Raw genomic sequence first — 19,541 nt, forward strand, 5'->3', positions numbered from 1 at the left:
TTCATTTATAAATACAAATAAACCAATTATGTTAAGAGAATTTTGAAGTTGTTTTTCTATAGGATGCGAAATAAAATGAATGTTACTATCTAAACTTCATTGAATAATAAGATTAAATCAACTTCCACAGAAACTCCCTGCAGGCTGATTGTGGTGGCAAACACCCAGGAGAGAGGCAGCTGATCTGTGAGTAGTTCCGGATGAGACTGGGGAATGAGTTCCAGAACAACCAAAATTACAAACGGAGAAACTGTCTCAGAAGAAATTAAAGCAAAACAAACAAAAAAATCCCCCCTTCATTAACTGATGTTAAATGATAACTATTTTCCGTTTGTGGAACCCATTGCTGACATTAGGGGTTTGTGTTGCTTTGAGTTTTGTTTTTAGACAGGGTCTCACTATGTAGCTCTGGCTGTAGAGCAGGCCACTATGCCTAGGCCAGACTATCAATCTTCAGCTGGGAATAGCATATCTTTCTGATTTATAACATTGAATTTACGATATGTTAATTGCCATAAAAGGTAAAAGGTATGGCAGCATACAAGTTGAAGTTTACTTCAAGACAACCTGTTTTGTGTATGTAGTTGTATGCACTGCGAGTCACTTGGGCTTCTGTGGTTCTTTGCCATATTTTTGTATTGGGATAGGGTTTCTCTGAGTAACAGCCCTGGCTGCCCTGGAATTCACTTTGTAGACCATGCTGGCTTTGAACTCAGAGATCCCTCCAGAGTGCTGAGATTAAAGGTGTGTGCCACCAACTGCCTGGCTCCTCCTCCTCCTCCTCCTCTTCTTTTTTTATTTTTTGAGACAGGGATTGTCATTGCACCTGGAGCTCACTAGAGTGACTGGCCAATATGCTTCTATCTCCACTCCTCCTCCCCAACCCCATCCACAGAACTGGAAATACAACCCAGGGCCACCATACCTGGCCCTTGGTGCTGAGGATCTAAACTCAGATTCTCTTCCTTGGGAAGCAAGCACTTTGCAAACTGAGCCATCTCCTCAGCCCTTTGGGAGTGAGCTCTAAGTGTGTATGTATGTTCCTGCATTTATGTGTAAGCATCACATATGTACACACAGGTGCTTGAGAAAGGAGTAGAGGGCGTCACAACACCTGGAACTGAAGTCAGAGGCAGTTGTGAACTGCCTGCTGTGTTTTGTAATTGCAGCAAGTATTGTTAACTGTTGAGCCATTATCCCCGCTTACTTTGTTTCTTAAGACAGTCTCATGTAGCCCACGATGGTCTCAAACCCACTAGGTAGGTAATCAAAGGCGACCTTGAACTCCTAATGCTTCCACTTCCACCTTCAGATTGCTGGGGATACAGCTGGGTATAAAATCTATATATAATAGTTATATAAACTAGGCAAGTATTCTAAGCTACAACTCTAGCCTATTTTTGTTACTCATGTGGAGATCAGAGGAAAACTTGCTGGAGTAGGGTCTCTCCTTTCACAACCATCAAACTCAGGTTACAGGCTTGACAGCAAGCTATTCCCCCACTGAGTCATCTGTGCTGACTTAGGATATTGGCTATCTTTAGTCATCTTTCCTTAGCTAGGCATGGTGGTGCCACCTTTAAACCCAACATCTAGGAAGCAAAGGTAGGCATTAAGGATTTCTGTGAATTCAAGGCCACCCTGATCTACGAAGCCAATTCCAGGACAACTAGGGCTGCCCTGTCTCAAAAACAAAGTTTTTCCTTACTACTTCACTCTCATTTATATGTTTACATCCTTTTTAGTTTCAGTAGCTCATAGGTCTCTATAAATTTTCCTAGATTTTCTAATTTGCAGTAATATAGGCTTTCAGAGTGATCCTGACACTGGTGTTATGTTAAAATATTTAGTTCCCCCCCCCCTTTTGGCTAATTCAGCTGGAGAGTTGTCATTCCTGTTTGTTGTCATTCTTTCTTTTCAAGAAATATATCACCAATTCTTTGTTTAACTTAGTTAGGGCTTTTGCTGGGTAAATGTTTTATTGAGACAGGTTTTCCTTTGTAGCCCTGGTTGGCCTGGAACTCACCACAGACTCAACTCAAGGCTGGTCTTGAACTTGCATTGATAGTACTGCTTGATATTTCACTGATTTCTGCCCTGACCTATTTTTCTGATTTTGACATCGCTATTTTTCTAAGACCCTGAAGTTCACCCTCATTTGAGATCTGATTTAAAAAATACATATTTCATGTATTGAGTGTTTTGCCTGCATGTGTATCTATCCAAATGCCCGGTGGCCATGGAGGTCAGAAAAAGCATGGGAGCTTCTGAAATAGAGTTACAGAGGGTTGTGAACCACCAGGTGGATGCTTGGAATCAAAGCCAGGACCAATGAGAAAGAAGCAGATGCTCTTAACTGCTGAGCCACAAGCCCCTCAAAATTTTGTGAATGTGAAAATGTGTGGTGGCACACATATATAATCTGAGCCCTCGAGGCAGATGTATCTCTGTGGGTTTGAAACCAGCCTGTCTACATAGTGAAGTCCAGAACAGCCAAGGCTATACAGAAAGGCTATACAAAAACAGATTAATTGCTTAGTCTAGTCCACTAGGTATTATCAGGATTCTGTTACATGGGAAAAGGTGTTCTATCCATAAATTCCCAGTTTTCCAAAATCAGCTACGGAGTTTATATTATTACTCAGAGACACATGCTGCAGTGCATTTGTGGAATCAGAATGACAACTGTGTGTGGTGGAATCCCTTGCCCCAGTACTACACAGTTGTGGACAAAGGACACTAGATTTTCACAGCAAATGCCTTTTACTCAGAGTCGTTGAACTAATCCTTTAGTTTTGAGGCAGGATATCATGTAACCTGAGATAATTTCAAACTCTCACCAAGTGCTGGGTGGGATTTGCGGAGTGTGCTACTACATGCTGCCCTTGTTTTAAACCTATATTTATGCCTTGCAAATTCTTTAATAGAAATGTCTATCCCATTGTGACCATCCAGTTGTTTAATGTTGCCTGCCTCTAAGCTCCATTCTAGTCAGTATGACTGTGCTCTCTTAACAAGGAAGTTAGCTTCCAATTTAGCTCACTATGGAGCTGTTTCCTCAGGTGGTGGGGTTTGTGATTAAAATGCTCACTAGGTCAAAATGCTTGAGTGCTTGCCAAAGCTTTGGAATGGGCTTGTGCAAGAAACCAAATATTTAAGCTTAATTAGTAATCTTGTTTTGGCTAAGGTGAAGTTTATTCTTTTCTGTAACCTCAATTCCAAGTCACCCTTACGTCTAGACTCCTTGAATCTCAGTGAAGGTACTAGGCCAGGTTCTTCTAGCCATCAGCAAATCATGTAGTCATCCACCCAATTGTCATGTCTTATTTTTGGTCCTTTTAGTGGCTACAGCTGACTATGATACCCCAAACATAACAGAACATTCTTCACTGAGAAAGTCTCACTATGCTGCCAATGCCAGTCTTGAACTCCTGGGCTTGAACAATCAGCTACCTCATCCTCCCTCCTGAGTAGCTGGAAGACACAGGTGCAGCATTGCTCAACTGAAACCATTTTCATTGTTTTTAAAGACAGGGCAGCTGGCCTGGAGTTTGCCAGTATACCAGGCTGATCTTGAACTCAGACTCTGGAACACTGAGATTAACGGCACATGACACTATTCTTAGCTTGCCAAAAATCTTAACTATTGTAAAATTTTTTATAGTAGAATCAGGATTTTCTGGATGAAAGCTTTTATATTACACTTTTATTTTGCAAGAAAATAAATTATACAACTTAAAAAATAAAATCCCAAAAATCATCAAAATATTTCAGCCTACTGCATACAGAAACTGCTCCCGTGTAAAACTGTACAGTATCATTTCAGTATGTAGTGGTGCACATTCAAAACTGTACAGACCATGAGGATAGACTACACCTTAGGAACTCCAGACCACACAGAGAGTAGATGACAGGAACGCTCTCAAACAATGTTTCTTCCATAACTGTGACTTGGGAGAACTTGTGACAGCACCCCAGTCGTTTACATGAAAACAGAAGAGCCAGCTTGAGTTTATGATAGCAAATCTTTTGTAAACTAGCAAATATTTCACCCAGATTGAATTTGAAAAATTTGCCCTTGGAGCAGGGCTAATGATATCACATAAAATTTAATGAAGAGTAAAAATAAGAATAACATTTCATTTTTTGGAGACTTTAATAATTATGCACAAAGGTTGATAAACTCGGGGACCTCCTCCAATAATTGTAAAAATTGGGCGACTTCAGAATTTGAGGATCCTTATAAAAAATATTAGAATAATGATGGTCTAACATTTGTCTAACTGTGATCACCAAATGTGTCCCACATTTTCCACTGTGTGAATCTGTTTCCTGTCTCCTTACTCTGGCCATGAGATGGCAACAGGCTATAGATGATGCCACCTTTAATCAGATGGAAGTACTGAAAACTCTGAGCCTGCTACACTATTGACTTACAAATGGCTCTTTGTTGGTGAGTGGAAGGCAGGGTTCTTCTTCCCATTACCTGTGTCATGCTTGGCCCTGCTCAGACAGCCAAGAATGAAAGTCTGCAGGGAGAGAAGTCAGATAGGGAACAGTAACGGTGGTTCTGGACCTTCAGAAAACTCCTGGTTAAGATCTGTTTCAGAATTTTTTTTAATTTAGCAAATCTATTGATAAAATACTTAAAGAAAATCTCAACAATGGTATAGGCAATAGGCACCTTGTCAACTAAACAGTTTGATTAACACCAAAAAGCACTTACACTTTTGTATATATATTTTAAAAAATGATGAAAACTGTTAAGTCTGTGGTATTGACTGCTGTTCATTCCCCAAAATACAATTAGGACATAATTAACTAGTAAAAAATTTATAAAATTTAATAAAAAACTTTGCTATGGATTTAGCGTTACCCACTTTGCATTAAGTTTGCCTTTATAAATCAAAACATCACAGCTCTCATTCTTAAATGACCAAAGTGATTAGAAATTTCAAAGATGTTCTAAGAAAAATTATGGTTTAAAATGACAAATCTTAAACATTAAGAAATGGCCTAAAATTTTTCCCTTGATTGTTTCCTCCTTTGGCATTCTGGTACTGGGACAGGAAAATTTGCCAACACCAAAACTATTAAACAGAAGGGCCACAGTCATTATAAAGGTATCTCTCTGAGTTCTGGATGCACCAACGTCAACTATCATCCACATCGTGGAAACCTCGTACAGTGAGTCACGCTTCACACCTGTTCTAGCCATGGCCTCCTCAGAGCAGCAGGGTAGACAGTGAGCACACATGCACTTCCAACTTCCTATGAGTTTCCCAACAGATATTTGACTATAAGAAAAACTTTAAATGTCTGACATGTATTTCCCTTCCTTCCAGGAAGGGGCTCACAGCTGCTGAGGCTGCAGGCAGGTCCACAGCCCACTGTGGTGATATAATACTGTATGCTTCTCAACACTCCATTTTCTGTTAATTTCAAAGCCATACTTCAAAATATTACTTAACATCAAAGATTATAAAACAATTTGCAAGAAAACTTGAAATGTGCACCACAATGAGTAAAAATACACATGGAGCCATTTTTCCTGATGGGGAATCATTCTCTCTTCAGTTGCTCAAGCCCTCAATTTCTAAATTCCTACTGCATTGTGAAGTCCTGAGTCACTGCTCCGGATTAACTGAGAGAGCAAGCTAAGTGTTGCCCTCTGAACATTTTAAAAATGCTTATTTTTAAAATATATAAATATATATATACATATTTGGCAAGGTTACTACTCATGTTACGGCCAACAACTCTGAAAGCTTCTCAGATCTCAGGCTGTAATCTCATCTCTCTTCCTCCTAGGTGACAGGGAATTATTATTTTAACAAAAAATGTCTTTCAAGAAAACTGAGGTGGTAAATCCCTAATCACAACATTTTCAAAACACCAAATAATTCTATGCTACAGGTTTAGAAAGCAATTCTCTCATTGTACTGTATCAGAGTATTTTTCTGCATTGTTTTCAATAAATTTTGACATGGCATAATAAATATTAAGTGTATATGAATTAAGTGTATTAGTAACACACTTAACACGTTTGCTTTGTGATTCTGATTCTGCAATCAATGACTTACCTATACCCATAAATTTAACAACCGAAGCAACATTCATTATAAACTTCATGTTTTCAAAACAAGCTCTCCAACGATACAAGACTTATAAAGGAAACCCCAAATCCTTACCATTTAACAACAAACAACTAAAACAGCAGTCTCCTGCTTAACGACAATCAGGATTTGTAAGGTAGAAATATTTAATACCATTTTCAGGTCATCATCAAAATCCAGTTATTAAACTAAAAGCAGTGTTTAACAAACAACTTGATACTATGGCATCCTCATCTTCTCAAGTACACCTGCCCTTTCCCAATATGGTGTTGACAACTTCACTCTTTTCATTAAAAGAAGCTAAGAGTGCTACCTCTACCTTTAATTGCATTTAAAAAAAAAAAAAGATAACAGCATTTTTCAGTGCATGAATATCTGAGCATCCTTCCTTGTGCAAGTATATTCCTTTAAAGAGGAGAAGGGGGTAAAAGAAGCAACAAGAACCCCACCCTCACCCTTCCAAAATGTTATTTCTCTTGGTGGGTAAAAATTGAACTGACTTTGAAGTTCATAATGGGCTCTTCATGAATGCAATTTTCTCCACAAAACAGCATGCTGTTAAGAGTGTGCAACATGAAGGGAATGCCATCATGCTAACTAATGTGACTGGCAAAATATAGTCGTTTGTAAGGTAAGGCAGAGAGTTTAATATTTATGTAATCAAAGTCCAAATAAACCTTCCTCCAGCTCAAACCGGGACAACTTTCTGCCCAGGGGCTCCAGAATCTATCTGTGCTTCAACAGTGGCACAGTGCTCAGCTACGCCATGTAGATGAACGTGTTGATGTCGGCCTCATCTCTCCTGATGTACTTGTGCTCTATCAGCCACTCGATTTGCTCTTTTATCATTTTCTTCTGTGGTAAGAACATGTTTTTCAAAATCTCTACTAACTCAGTCTGCAGTTGAGCATTGCTAATTTTCTTTCTCATTTTCATTATTTGTATGATGGCTTCCTAAGAGAAAAATGAAAACAGAAAGTACATTAATATATTACACTTGTCTGATCAAAGCAAATCAGTAACTTTTCCTACATTATCTTCTAACACCAACCAAATTGCACAGCAACTCCTAGGTATTCACACAACTACTATTACAAAGATGTGAAAAGTTAAAAAAAGCCAAAAAATTTAGACATTCTTTCTCCCTATACAAACCTGGGTTCTTAATATTCTTAGCTGAACTATCCCTTCATTTTCTTCTTCTCTCATTCTTTCTGTAGTGAGCTGCAAACGTCCAATCAAATTGATTTTTCCCCTTTTCTGAACTTTTGCATTTTTTCTGCAAAAAAAAAATTGAAAGTTTTGAACATCTTATTACAGCATCATGTCAGAAGTTAGAACTGTTCTAAAAATAAGATGTAGTGCTGCTTAAAGGGTAAGTAACAACCAGGATACACAGCTTCCCTTTCAGCAATCCCCACCCTTGTTATGGGGGGACTTGTCTACAATTACCTGTAATCCTAGCACTTGAAAAGCTGAGGCAACAACCTATTTCAAGCAAAAATTTAAACAGTCCTTTGATTCCTTCAAACAAGATATACGGCCTCTGCTGACCATTAACTGCATTCTTTAACAAACTACAAACTACCTGACTAAGGCTTCAGATAAACAGCTCTGCTGGATAAGGCTGTTCTATTCCACGCACTCAACATTCTGGTCTCAAATATTTTTTAAATAAAAAAAAATGAAATGATACAAAACTAGTGATAATACTCAGTTACTATTTTTGACATTACATAAAGCAAATGATTATTTTAACAAAAATCAAAGCATTAAAATTCAGCATAGTACATTTCTTTTAAATCAACAATGTGAATCTTACATTAGGCTGAACTCCTGGTTCACAGAGAAGAGGGTCCCTTCTGTGAAGTCTTTGGGTGAGTTGACTTGAGGTTCGTATAACAAAACTTGGCGTTTGAGCTTGGGAAAAGCTACTAAAGACTATGAGGAAAAAAAATCAGCATAGTAAATTATACAGAGTGTTAGGAACAAGTCTACAATACAGGCAAGAATCGACTTGTAGAGAAATTAACAATCCAAACTTTTATGTGAACAACACGCACATGACAAAGTAAATGCCTAATGAAAAGAGCTGGTTCTGAAAAAAGAGACATATGTTCTTTTACTTCATGTAGTGAGACAAGCACTGGTTGGTCATATAGGACCTGAGGAACTGTCTGCCAGGACAGTCATGTAGTTGCCTCCATTGCTAACAGTTTATTCTGGAATCTGAGTTACAGGGTAAGCACTAAATGCAATTATAATCAAGACTATCATGAGCACACTTTACAAACATTCATAACTTTGGTTGGACTCCTTAAACACACTTAATACCAACTCAATCTCTCCCTCTTCTCTTTCTCTGGTCCTTTTCTACTTTGGTAATTTGCTTTTCTTTTTTCTTGATTCATAAATTCCTCAACACTGTGCATTTTTTAGTTGAAAGTCATATTCAGAGTATCATGAATTAAAAACTTTACAAGGAAAAAAGAAAGAAAGCCATGGAATAAAGTCCTAGCACTTGGGAGGCAGAGGCAGGCTGAGTTAAGGAAAACCTGGTCTACAAACTGAGTTACAGGATAGTTAACACTACAAACAAACATTGTCTCAAATGCTCCCAAACATGCCCCCCCCCAAATTTTACAGTGGCTTAGGTATGTAGTTCAGTGGTAGAATGCATGTGTACAAGGGTCCTGAATTTAACTCTCAGCACCAAAATTCTAGTTTTACAAGCCATTTACTTATTCTCAACTATGTGACATGACACTATTTTAAAAACAAAATCGAATAAAAGATAAAACAAACCCATAAAGTTCTTCTAAGTTCGGCATCAGGGAGTTCTGTTGCAAGTTTTAGATTTTCAAAGCTGATTTTCTCTCTGGGCCTTTGGTTCCATGCAAACAACACAGCCAACTGAAACGTGGTTACTTCCAAGTCATACTGACCTACTTCATTCTTAAATGTTATCTGTAATAGACAATGGGATTTAATAAGGAATTCATTTCTTCATGAAGCTTACTCCGGTATCTAGTAAAATGTGCATGAGGTACTAATGGGAAAATTAGATTGCTAGTTTTTTTTCCATGACCCATTTCTCCCTCCTTATAGGTAATAATCTTAGACCTATAATGCATCTCCCAGCTTTCCCTGTAGTGAAGTATAGTCATGTGACTTCATTCTGTCCAATGTGTTTGATGTAGAAATAATGAGGAAGATGTTTATCAGTTGCCTTAAAGGAAGGTTCACCTTCTCCTTTCCCTTCCTTTTTTCATGAGTCAGGGTTGGTGATCAGATTGGATTCTACTGTCAAGGTCATTGGTTTGGTAAGCATTTACTAAAACTTGGAAACTATGTCCCTAAAAGTAGGGACAGAGCCACTATTTTCTGTTCTAATCCTAATCTATACTAATTTTTACTTTTATTTTGTATGTGAGGATGTTTTGCTTGCATATATGCCTATACTGCACATATGTGCAGCAACTGTAGAGTTCTAAAGAGGAATTGGAGGTAGAGACTGTTTTGAGTCACTGGGACTTGAACCTAGGTCTTCTGGAAAAGCATCAGTGTTCTTAGCCACCGAGTCACCCCTCCAGCCCTCAGGCAACTCTTTGTACCAGCACCCAAATTGGTAGCCCATCTACTTACAATTCCATTTGACATGAGATGGTGCCAATGTAATTTTCTACCACTATGATTTTTTTTGTAAAATTCTTCTACCTCAGGTATCAAGTCCTCCAGTTCAGTAGGAAGTGAGACAAACACTTTCTCAGAGCTTCTAGACCAGGCGCCAGCATTCAGAATCTTTATATTAACTGAATCAGCTGCAGGTAAGAAAATCAGAATTTATAAATATTTTGACAAGTTAAATTTTACAGAAAATAAACAAGGGCCAGGTAATGGTGGCAGCAGCACATGCCTTTAATCCCAGAACTTGGGAGCACTATTTGAGTTTGAGGCTAGCCTACTCTACAGAGCAAGTTGCCACGACAGGCTCCAAAGCTACACAAAGAAACCTTGTCTCAAAAAACAAAAACAAAAAAAGGAAGGAAGGAAGGAAGGAAGGAAGGAAGGAAGGAAGGAAGGAAGGAAGGAAGGTGAAACTTTTGTTAAAAGGGACTTTTTGTGTGAATTTTGTAAAAATCTTTGATATTTACTTTAAATAATTGAAAAACTATTTTTTTAAGTTTAAAAATACACTTCTATTTAATTATAGATAATACCTGGTAATGCCAACTTATTATTTTTGTGCATTTCCTTAAAAGCTTGGTTCAAGTCTTCAGATACTTTTATGTCCTGAAACATTCTGGCAAGCTTGTTCACATAATCTGCTGGCATACCAACTTCCTACAAAAATCAAAGACAGACATAATAATTACACAATCTGACATAGTAATAGGACAAAAACCTTTCATTTCATGTGCATTGGTGTTTTGCTTGCATGTATGTCTGTGTGAGGGTGTCAAATCCCCTGGAACTGATGTTAAACAGTTGTGAGCTGCCATGTGGGTGCTGGGAATTGAAACTGGGCCTTCTAGAAGAACAGCTACTGAACCATCTTTCCAGACCCAGGGAAAAAAGAATCTTAGAAAATTATTTTGTTTAATTTTTCAGGTTCTGGGGACTGAACTTAGGGTCATAATGCATGATAAGCAAGTACTCTAGCACCAAGCTTCATCACTGTCTTAGATGTTCTAATAAAAAATTATTCTCTACTTTACCAGAATATAATATATTACATTTGATTCTTAGAAAATAAACAGGATAGTTTCCAGTATGCATAGATTTCAGTCACTGTAATATGAATAAAATCAGCTCCCAACTCAGCTCAACTTCAGTTGACACCTTTAACACCTCAATCCATAAATCAGGACAAAGATGATAGAAGGACAGTGGTACAGCTCAGTCATCGGATGCCTAAGGGCCTGGGCTTGTTCACTAACCCAAAAAGAATAAACTCCCTATTTATCAGGGGATGACCTTGAGGAATTGGAGGATAATGATCCTCTAAGCCTCCATTTCCTTGACTCACAGGCATGTATCACTACTCACAGCTTTTTATAAAATTACAATGGTTGCAATTTATTCACAAACCTTTCTATAGTTAAGTATTTAGTATCAAAGACATGGTTAAAAAAAAAAAAAAGTTGGTGGTTTGGTCCTAGATACTACTTAAATAAATTCAGTTAAAATTGAGAGGGGTGTAAATGGAAGCACAACAGTAAAAACAAAGAAGGCTTAAAATTTATTAAGAAAAATCACATTAGACACTCCTTTTACCTCGTATGCCTTCCCTCCACCCCACTCCCCCAAATATGTAAACAAAAGGTTGTACTTACTCTCAGCCACTCTACCATGTTTTCTTCAATCTCACTGTCAGCAGAGATGTCCAATATAAGGCGTCGGGTAAGATGAGCTTTATGATACCTCATAAAAACATCTTTATTTTGTACATATTTAAGTACCAAGAGCTGCACAGAAGACAAAGTTACTTTAAATTCTTATATTCTTCACCATTTCTGTCAATAAGACCTTTCTATATTCCCCAACATCCAAGATGCAGAGATTTACAAAAACATAAACAGAGGCCTATTAACTTACATATCTCTGAGAAAACAAATTAGCAAATTTGACTTTCTTCTTGCCTTTTTTGAGACAGGGTCTCTCTATGTAGTCTTGATGTCCTGCAGCTCACTCTATACAACAAGCTAGGCTCAAACACATAGAGATCCACCTCCTAAATGCTGGAATTAGAAGTGTGCAGCACCATGCCTTGTTGCACAAATCTAATAGGTCTTAATAATAAATAGTCAGCTATCAGGGGGTGAAAGCTAGAGGATCCAAGAAGTAAAGGAGCCAACACAAGAGAGACCTTGAACCTCTACTGAATCCTCAGGCCAAAGGCAATCCTCAGATTGCCTGCTAGAATGCAACCTCAAACTGTATCCTCTGCAAATCCTCCTTGGACTGACTGTTCAGACTGCTTTGCTGCTCAGACTGCACTGAACTCCTGTTTCCTCCTCCTTATTTTCCTCTCTAAGTCCAGCCATATTACTCTTGAATGAGCCTCCCTAGTGTTGGGATTAAAGGCATGTGATCTCAAGTGCTGGCATCACCTTTGTGTGAGCTCCGTTTCTCTTTTAGACTGGATCAATTTCAGTAGCCCAAGGTAGACTTCAACTCAGAGAGATCTGTCTGCCCAGTGTTAGGATTAAAAGGGTGTGCCACCACTGCCTGGCCTCTATGGCTAACTAGTGTGGCTAGCTCTGCACTCTGATATTCAGGCAAGCTTTATTTGTTAGATCACAAACAAAGTGTCACCACAATCCAAGTTCTTCAGACTTCATAAATATGTGATATCTTATGGGAAAACTAGTACTGATTTCTCAACACATCTTAATTCTCTCCTTGTGACACCAACCATCTCCCTAGGCTATTCTGTCTCACTTGTATGATGTTTCTCTTATTTTACCCATTTCTGTATTCCTGAGCTAATCATTTTTCTAACAACCAACCAGGAGGACCACAACAAAAAACAAACAAAACAATTAAATTTCACCCACTCTCATTTGTCCCTATCTATCTTGGGCAGACTTTAATACCTAATGCATCAAGAAAGAAGCCAGGAGTGTTGATACTCCTGCACTCAGGAGACAAAGCTTAATGTCACCAGCTACATGAGAGAGAACAATTCTTAAAAACACAAGGCTGGAGATTTAACTATTATAGTGCCTGCCTAGCATACACAGGCAAGAGCCCACACTTGGGAAAGGGCATGAACACACACATAATGAGGAATAAATGATACTTTTCTTTCAGGAAGCCATTGAATAAAAAACTTTAGGTACAACTAAATACCTTATCAAAGTTTAACACTGCAAAACTTTTTTTTTTTAAGATTTATTTATTGGGGCTGGAGAGATGGCTCAGAGGTTAAGAACACCTAGCTGTTCTTCCAGAGGTCCTGAGTTCAATTCCCAGCAACCACATTGTGGCTCACAACCATCTATAATGACATCTGGTACCATCTTCTGGCCTTCTGGCAGACATGCAGTCAGAACACTGTATAACAAATAAATACATCTTTAAAAGAAAAGAAAATAACTCTGGTAATCCCTTACTCTATGTCTAAAATCCAATATGAGTGAGTACATATCATATTTAAAAAAAAGAGATTTATTTATTATGTATATGAACTCTGTATACATAATGTATGTTATGTATATACATGTACCGCTGCAGGCCAGAAGAGGGCATCAGAATCCATTACATAGTTGTGAGCCATCATGTGGTTGCTGGGAATTGAACTCAGGACCTCTGGAAGAGCAGTCAGTGCTCTTAACCGCTGAGCCATCTCTCCAGCCCAACACTGTAAAACTTTATAATGATGTTTATATAGAAATACATATCTCAGGGCTGGAGAGATGGCTCAGAGGTTAAGAGCACTGACTGCTCTTCCAGAGGTCCTGAGTTCAATTTCCAGCAACCACATGATGACTCACAACCATCCGCTATGAAATCTGGTGCCCTCTTCTGGTGTGCAGATATACATGGAAGCAGAATGTTGTATACATAATAAATAAATAAAATCTTTTTTAAAAAAAAGGAAAGAAGAAAGAAATACATATCTTGCAGGGCACTGGTGGCCCACGCCTTTAATCCCAGCACACAGGAGGCTGAAGCTGGAGGATCTCTGTGAGTTCAAGGTAAGTCTGGTCTACAGAGAGAGTGCTGGGACAGGCTCCAAAACTACAGAGAAACCCTGTCCCAAAAAACAAAAAACAAAACAAAACAAAACAAAAAAAACCCATAAAATACATACATATCTCTTTGTGTAGTGTGTATATGTGTGTGATATGGAGGCCAGAGGTTGACACCTGGCACCTGGAATTTTCCACTATTTCTCTGTACTTTTGAAAAATTTATTTTGTGTGTATAAGTGTTCCTGCATGTACCACATGCATACCTTGCCAGTGAAGGCCTGAAGAAGACGTCAGATCTTTTATAACTGTAGTTACAGAAGGTTGAAAGCTTGGTCCTTCGAACAAAACTCAGGACCTCTGCAAGAGCAGACAGTACTCTTTACTGAGCCATCTTTCCAGTCCACTTTACTTTTTGAGACAGGATCCTCTCAGTGAATTAGACTAGAGCTCACTGACTCAACAAGGTTCGCTAGTCAGAAGGCCTTGGTATCAACCTGTTTTCCACTGAATGCTTAGCCCCCCAGTGCTGGATTATAGTTGCATATCACCACAATTGGCTTTTATTTTATTTTTACTTAATGTGGATTGATGTTTTGCTATGGCTGTCTGGTCCACTGGGAACTAGAGTCACAGACAGTTATGAACTGCCATGTGGATGCTGGAAATTGAGCCTAGGTCCTCTGGCAGAGCTGTCAGTTCTCTTAACTGCTGAGCCATCATCTCTCCATCCCCCTCAGCTTTTGGTTTTTGTACATGAGTGCAGGGGGTCCAAATTCAGGTCCTCATGCTTGTAAAGCAAGCACTTTGCTCCAGTGTCTACTCTTCCTTCACATAACAACAACACTGCCTTGGAAAAGAATCCTCATGTTCTCTTTACTGGCTAAACCTTTTAGAGAAAAGAAGGCATGCCCATTCCTGTGTGGCATTCTAAAAACAGAAATGGGACAGGCCCCAAGTGTTCCTATGCCCCATGTTAATCCTTCAAACATATGCTTCATGCCTTGGCTACGTATGCCCCAAAGCATGCCTGCTATATTTCTTTCCTGGTTATATTTATTGAACTAAGCATGCCCTGGACTATGCCTTACCTTGATGTGTTTTCCTATATGGATGTGCACAGATCTCCATATAACATCTCCATACTTCCTTTGTTAAAGAAGAACATTGATTTGGGTAAAACTGTTTCTCCTTACCAACCACAGAAAATAAATCTTTACTGATTAAAAAAAAAAACTTAAAAATGTACTTACTGCCTGGTGTTGGTGGCGCACGCCTTTAATCCCAGCACTTGGGAGGCAGAGACAGGCAGATCTCTGTGAGTTCGAGGCCAGCCTGGTCTCCAGAGCGAGTGCCAGGATAGGCTACAAAGCTACATAGAGAAACCCTGTCTCGAAAAAAAAAAAAAAAAAAAAAGAAAGAAAAGAAGCATGTACTTACCACTTCTTTAAGCTTTGCTTCAATCTCTTCAGAGGTTAGTTTTTTGCTTAACGGTGTTTTCCTTAATAGCATATCACAGTAATTGGCAAGCAACTCAGGGCATTTCGATTCAGGCTGAGTTTTCAACCCCACTCTAGAAAACAAAAGTAGTTGTCTTTTACTGAAATCACCTAAGCTTCTAAAATGATTTTTCTCTATCTCCACAGCACTGGTGATGAGCTGGCAATGGGCACCATGAAGAGACAAATAGGGGAACATGTTAACAATGGATTCATCCTTTGCTTTGCAGTGGGAGGAGTTGATCACTGTAATCAAAGTATAAAGTGAGCTGACTCAACCTAAGCTGCAGCTGTACTAAGGATCAACCTCCTACTGGTTAACCACTGCATTTAAGAAATGACAGCCACACACGAGTTAACATGGAAAAAGAAAAAGAGATGACAGCCAAGCAGTAGTGGTGCACACCATTAATTCCAACCAGCACTCGAGGCAGAGGATGAGGATCTCTGTGAGTTTGAGGATAGCCTGGTCTACAGAGCAAATTCTAGGACACAAAGAAACCCTGTCTCAGAAATGTCCTTCTTTGGTTTTCAACTGAAAGCACAGACAGTCTGTCACTCTGAGCCAGAGAGACCACCAAAAGTTCGGGGAACTCCATGGCCTGTGAGTTTCGATCCTTTCGATAAAGGCGGCTTCTGTAGCTCTATTAAGATTAGAACTGCTCTTCCAGCATTCACATGATTATTTCAGTTCTCAGCAGAAGCACAGGCCTACCATCAAGCACTTCATTCTCATCTCACAGATGAGTGTCCTATATAACCTGGATGCTACTATAGGTTTACTCTGTGTGGTAAATTAATCTTGATTGCCAATATGATTGCATGAAAAAGAAACCTGTGTTAGTAAAACACCCTACTGGATTTGTCTGTGAGGACTAGTCTCTGATCTCATCTGTCATGGATTCTATTGTGAAGAAACTGTTGGGAGGTGGCCTTGCAGGAGAAGTAGGGCAGTGTTGGGACCCTACTGGGTGACCTAAGGTATCCTTGGTGTTATCTGGCCTCCAGATTAGGCATTCACTTCCGTCTTCTTCCCTCCTCCTGCCTAGGCCTGTATTCAAGAATGCAAATTATCCACCCATTGCCAGAGGGCTTGGGGACATGAGCCTTGACCTAAGTAAAGTCCCACTGTGGCTGCTGTTGGTATATAAGTCTACTCCCCTCTGAAATAAACCACATTCTCCTTGTAAGAATGACCCACTGTCTTATCTTTATTTAACCCTCAGATTCCCTCGCCGGAACCCGTGAAATAGTGTAGCTCTGGCTGCTACTACCGGGCAGCAGGCTGGGGTAGGCATGGGTATCCAGACAGCTGTGTCCTCCCTGACCCATTCCTGACAGTGCTCTACTGTTTCTTACTGTCATGATGGAAGGTGCTCGTACATCCTCCCTGCCATGATGAACTGACAAAATACAAAAAATAATTTCAAATATTTTCAAGATTTATTTTATTTTTTCTTTCATTATTTTTGAGGCAGGATCTACACAGTCTAGACTGGCCTCAAACTCAAGATCTTGTACCCTCAGGAAGTGCTAAATTTAAGGGAACATACCACACAACAAATATGCAATGCTGATTTTGAGTTATAAACTGACTCTATCCAGCAACTGTATTTAGAACTACTAGAAGATACTATACCTAGGTCAGATTTACTAGTAATCCAAATTCCAAGTTTCCATTTCTCTCTAAATTTTACTTAGCACAAGCCAATTCACTTTACCAATAAGAGATTTTGTTTATTAAAAACAGGCTTTGGCTGTGTAGCCTTGGCTGTCCTGCAACTCCTTCTGTAGACCAAGCTTGTCAGGGACTCACAGATATCCACCTGCCTTGTCTCTGCCTCCCTAGTGCTGGGATTAAAGGAGTGTGCCACCATAGCCCTGTGGTTTATTTTCTTTTAAATTAAAATTTAAAGTTACCATAGCAAGTAATGTGTATTGCTTATTTATTTAATTAATTCATTTATTGTATGTGTGTGGATGTGTTAAGGAATATGTGGAAGTCAGAGAATTTGCAGGACTTAACACTCACCTTGAGTGACCAAAAATTCAAATTAATAAAAGTTTAAAAACTCAGGCCCTGCAAGGGAATGTCTAATGATAAAGGAAAATTTAACTCCTCAAATCAGGAGTGCCAAGACTGGTGCCTGATCCCCTGCATTCCTTTGCTAATTATTGGTCATAAAGATTCCCCAGCCCAGGGGATAACTGACAGACACTGTGACTCTGTAACCCTGCAAGCCCATGCCCTGTCTTATCTCAGTCAAATGTATCTCCCTTAAAATGTATAGTTACTAACTAACTCTGTACTTTGTATGACCTTAAGTAACCATGAAAACTCTGTAATTTGTGGCCTTCAACCTTATGGTCTGCCCCTTTAAAAGCTTCTCTTTTTGGCTGGGTGGCATCTCATTTGCCCACCATGCAGTGAGATCCTAGCTGGCCAGCTTGAAATAAAAAGAAACCTTTTGCTTTTGCATCAGAGTGTCGACTCCTTGGTTTAGTCTCTGGGCTTCAGGAACCTGGCAAAACAACCTATCAGTGGGTTTCAGGGATTGAGTTCAGATTGTCTGGCTTGGCAACAAACATCTTCACCAGCTTAACCATCTTGCAGGCCCACAAATAGGCTTCATTCCCTCTCTTCTCCAGCCAATCTCCTTTATTATATACATATTCTCTTACTAATTCACCTGTTTATTTCTTTCTGAGCTGGAGGGCCTCCTATTTAGTATGATAATTCAAAATTTACATTAAATTTCACTTCCCCTTTTATATCATAAAGGCAAAGTCATTTTCTATGCTTTTAGAATAGCAAAATACATTTAGCAACTAATAAAGGGAAACCAGGCAGAGATTCTAAAGACTCAGAACAAAATTTATTTTCCAATTCCCAAACATTCATTTTGGTAAAAGGAGATTCAAAAAATAATCATAATTTGAAAACTTTTAATAGCAACAGGTAGCAAATATTCAAAGAATAACAACAAAAACCAAACACCAAACTTCAGAGCTGAAAGTAAGAGGCTCTGTAGCTAAACTTACTTAAAATTCAAAAATAAAGCCAGGTATGGTGGCACATGCCTTTAATCCTAGCACTGGTAGAGGAAAGAGGCTTTTTGTAGCCAGGCCAGCCTGATCTACATAGCAAGTTCTAGGCCAGCCAGGGATAAATAATGAGACAAAAATCAAAAATATTAAAAAGTTTATGGAGCTTATAGGTGGTTCAATGGTTAGGAGCACTGCTGCTCTTCCAACTGACACAGGTTTGGTTGCTCACAACAACCAAACATTTGTAAATCTAGTTCCAGGGAACACAAAGCTTCTTCTGACTTCCATGGATACCAGGCACACAAATGGTGTACTTACATACATATAGGCAAACACACACACACACACAAAAATTAAAACAAACAAAAACAAGGATAAAGGATGTTGCTCAGTTGGTGGAGCATATATGGTCATGGGTTCAATTCCCAGCACTGAATAAACCAGGCTGGGGAGGTGGTATTGCATCTGTGATCCCAGCACTCAGGAGAAGAGACAGGAAGATTAGCAATCTACACAGGGGGTTTGAGAGCATCCTGAACCAAAAACCTTGTCTCAAAAACAAAACAATACCAACAATTAGAACGTAAAAGCAAAGAAGACCAAACTTATAGGGAAACAGGGCACCTTGCTCACCCAGTAAGCCAGTGATGTGTAACATAGTCCCCCAAAGAATTATTTTTAAAAAAAAGTTTAACAGCTTACCCTTTCTGCTTCAAAGGTAATTCAAGTTTAAATATGGTAGCATCATTAACAACTGCTTTATACGCCTGCAAAAAGAACCCAATTTGAAACAGAATGGCATTTAATATTAAAAATATATAAATTACATGTTTAAAGAAACTAAGATGAACCAGGTGTTTTCTCATTTTTTTTTTTTTTTTGTTGTTGTTGTTGTTCTGTAACTGGATGAAGGCTGCAAGATTGAGTACACAGTCTATTACTGAGTTATATCTCCAGTTCAACTTTTATTTTTACTGGTACTCAATACTTTAAAAAAATTAAACAATATTATTGCTGTGGTGGGGAGAGGCACAGGCAGTACATGTATGCTGTAGTAGGGGGAGCTCCTCTACTTTAAGAGTTCTAGAGAAAACTCAGGCCAACATTCCCTTTCCAGGGTCCATTCCCAACAAATGACATATTCTCCCATCTCACTGAGAAAATGAAATGTCAGAAAATGC

General features: G+C 38.9%; 1 protein-coding gene and 1 long non-coding RNA gene across 4 annotated transcripts in view; one reads left to right on the plus strand and one right to left on the minus strand.

Moving 5' to 3' along the window:
• Window positions 1-3,684: 3,684 nt before the first annotated feature.
• The window catches only part of Cul5 (cullin 5), a 61,664-nt gene continuing 45,807 nt past the window's right edge, over window positions 3,685-19,541 (minus strand). For all 3 annotated transcript variants that reach the window (XM_027415082.2, XM_027415083.2, XM_035443700.1), the window contains 9 exons: window positions 19,063-19,127; window positions 15,254-15,386; window positions 11,453-11,584; window positions 10,337-10,460; window positions 9,762-9,937; window positions 8,922-9,083; window positions 7,939-8,057; window positions 7,272-7,395; window positions 3,685-7,070 (listed from right to left, as the gene is read on the minus strand). In XM_027415082.2, coding sequence (XP_027270883.1) covers window positions 6,876-7,070; window positions 7,272-7,395; window positions 7,939-8,057; window positions 8,922-9,083; window positions 9,762-9,937; window positions 10,337-10,460; window positions 11,453-11,584; window positions 15,254-15,386; window positions 19,063-19,127 — 1,230 coding nt within the window. In that variant the 3' untranslated portion in view covers window positions 3,685-6,875. The remainder of the gene's footprint in view (window positions 7,071-7,271; window positions 7,396-7,938; window positions 8,058-8,921; window positions 9,084-9,761; window positions 9,938-10,336; window positions 10,461-11,452; window positions 11,585-15,253; window positions 15,387-19,062; window positions 19,128-19,541) is intronic.
• Window positions 13,758-16,508, plus strand: LOC118238686. The gene is made up of 2 exons (XR_004769618.1): window positions 13,758-13,819; window positions 15,460-16,508. It is a non-coding gene; the product is annotated as an uncharacterized LOC118238686 (long non-coding RNA).

This window comes from Cricetulus griseus, chromosome 4, assembly GCF_003668045.3.
Source record: "Cricetulus griseus strain 17A/GY chromosome 4, alternate assembly CriGri-PICRH-1.0, whole genome shotgun sequence".
In the NCBI taxonomy this organism is placed as follows: Eukaryota; Metazoa; Chordata; class Mammalia; order Rodentia; family Cricetidae; genus Cricetulus; species Cricetulus griseus.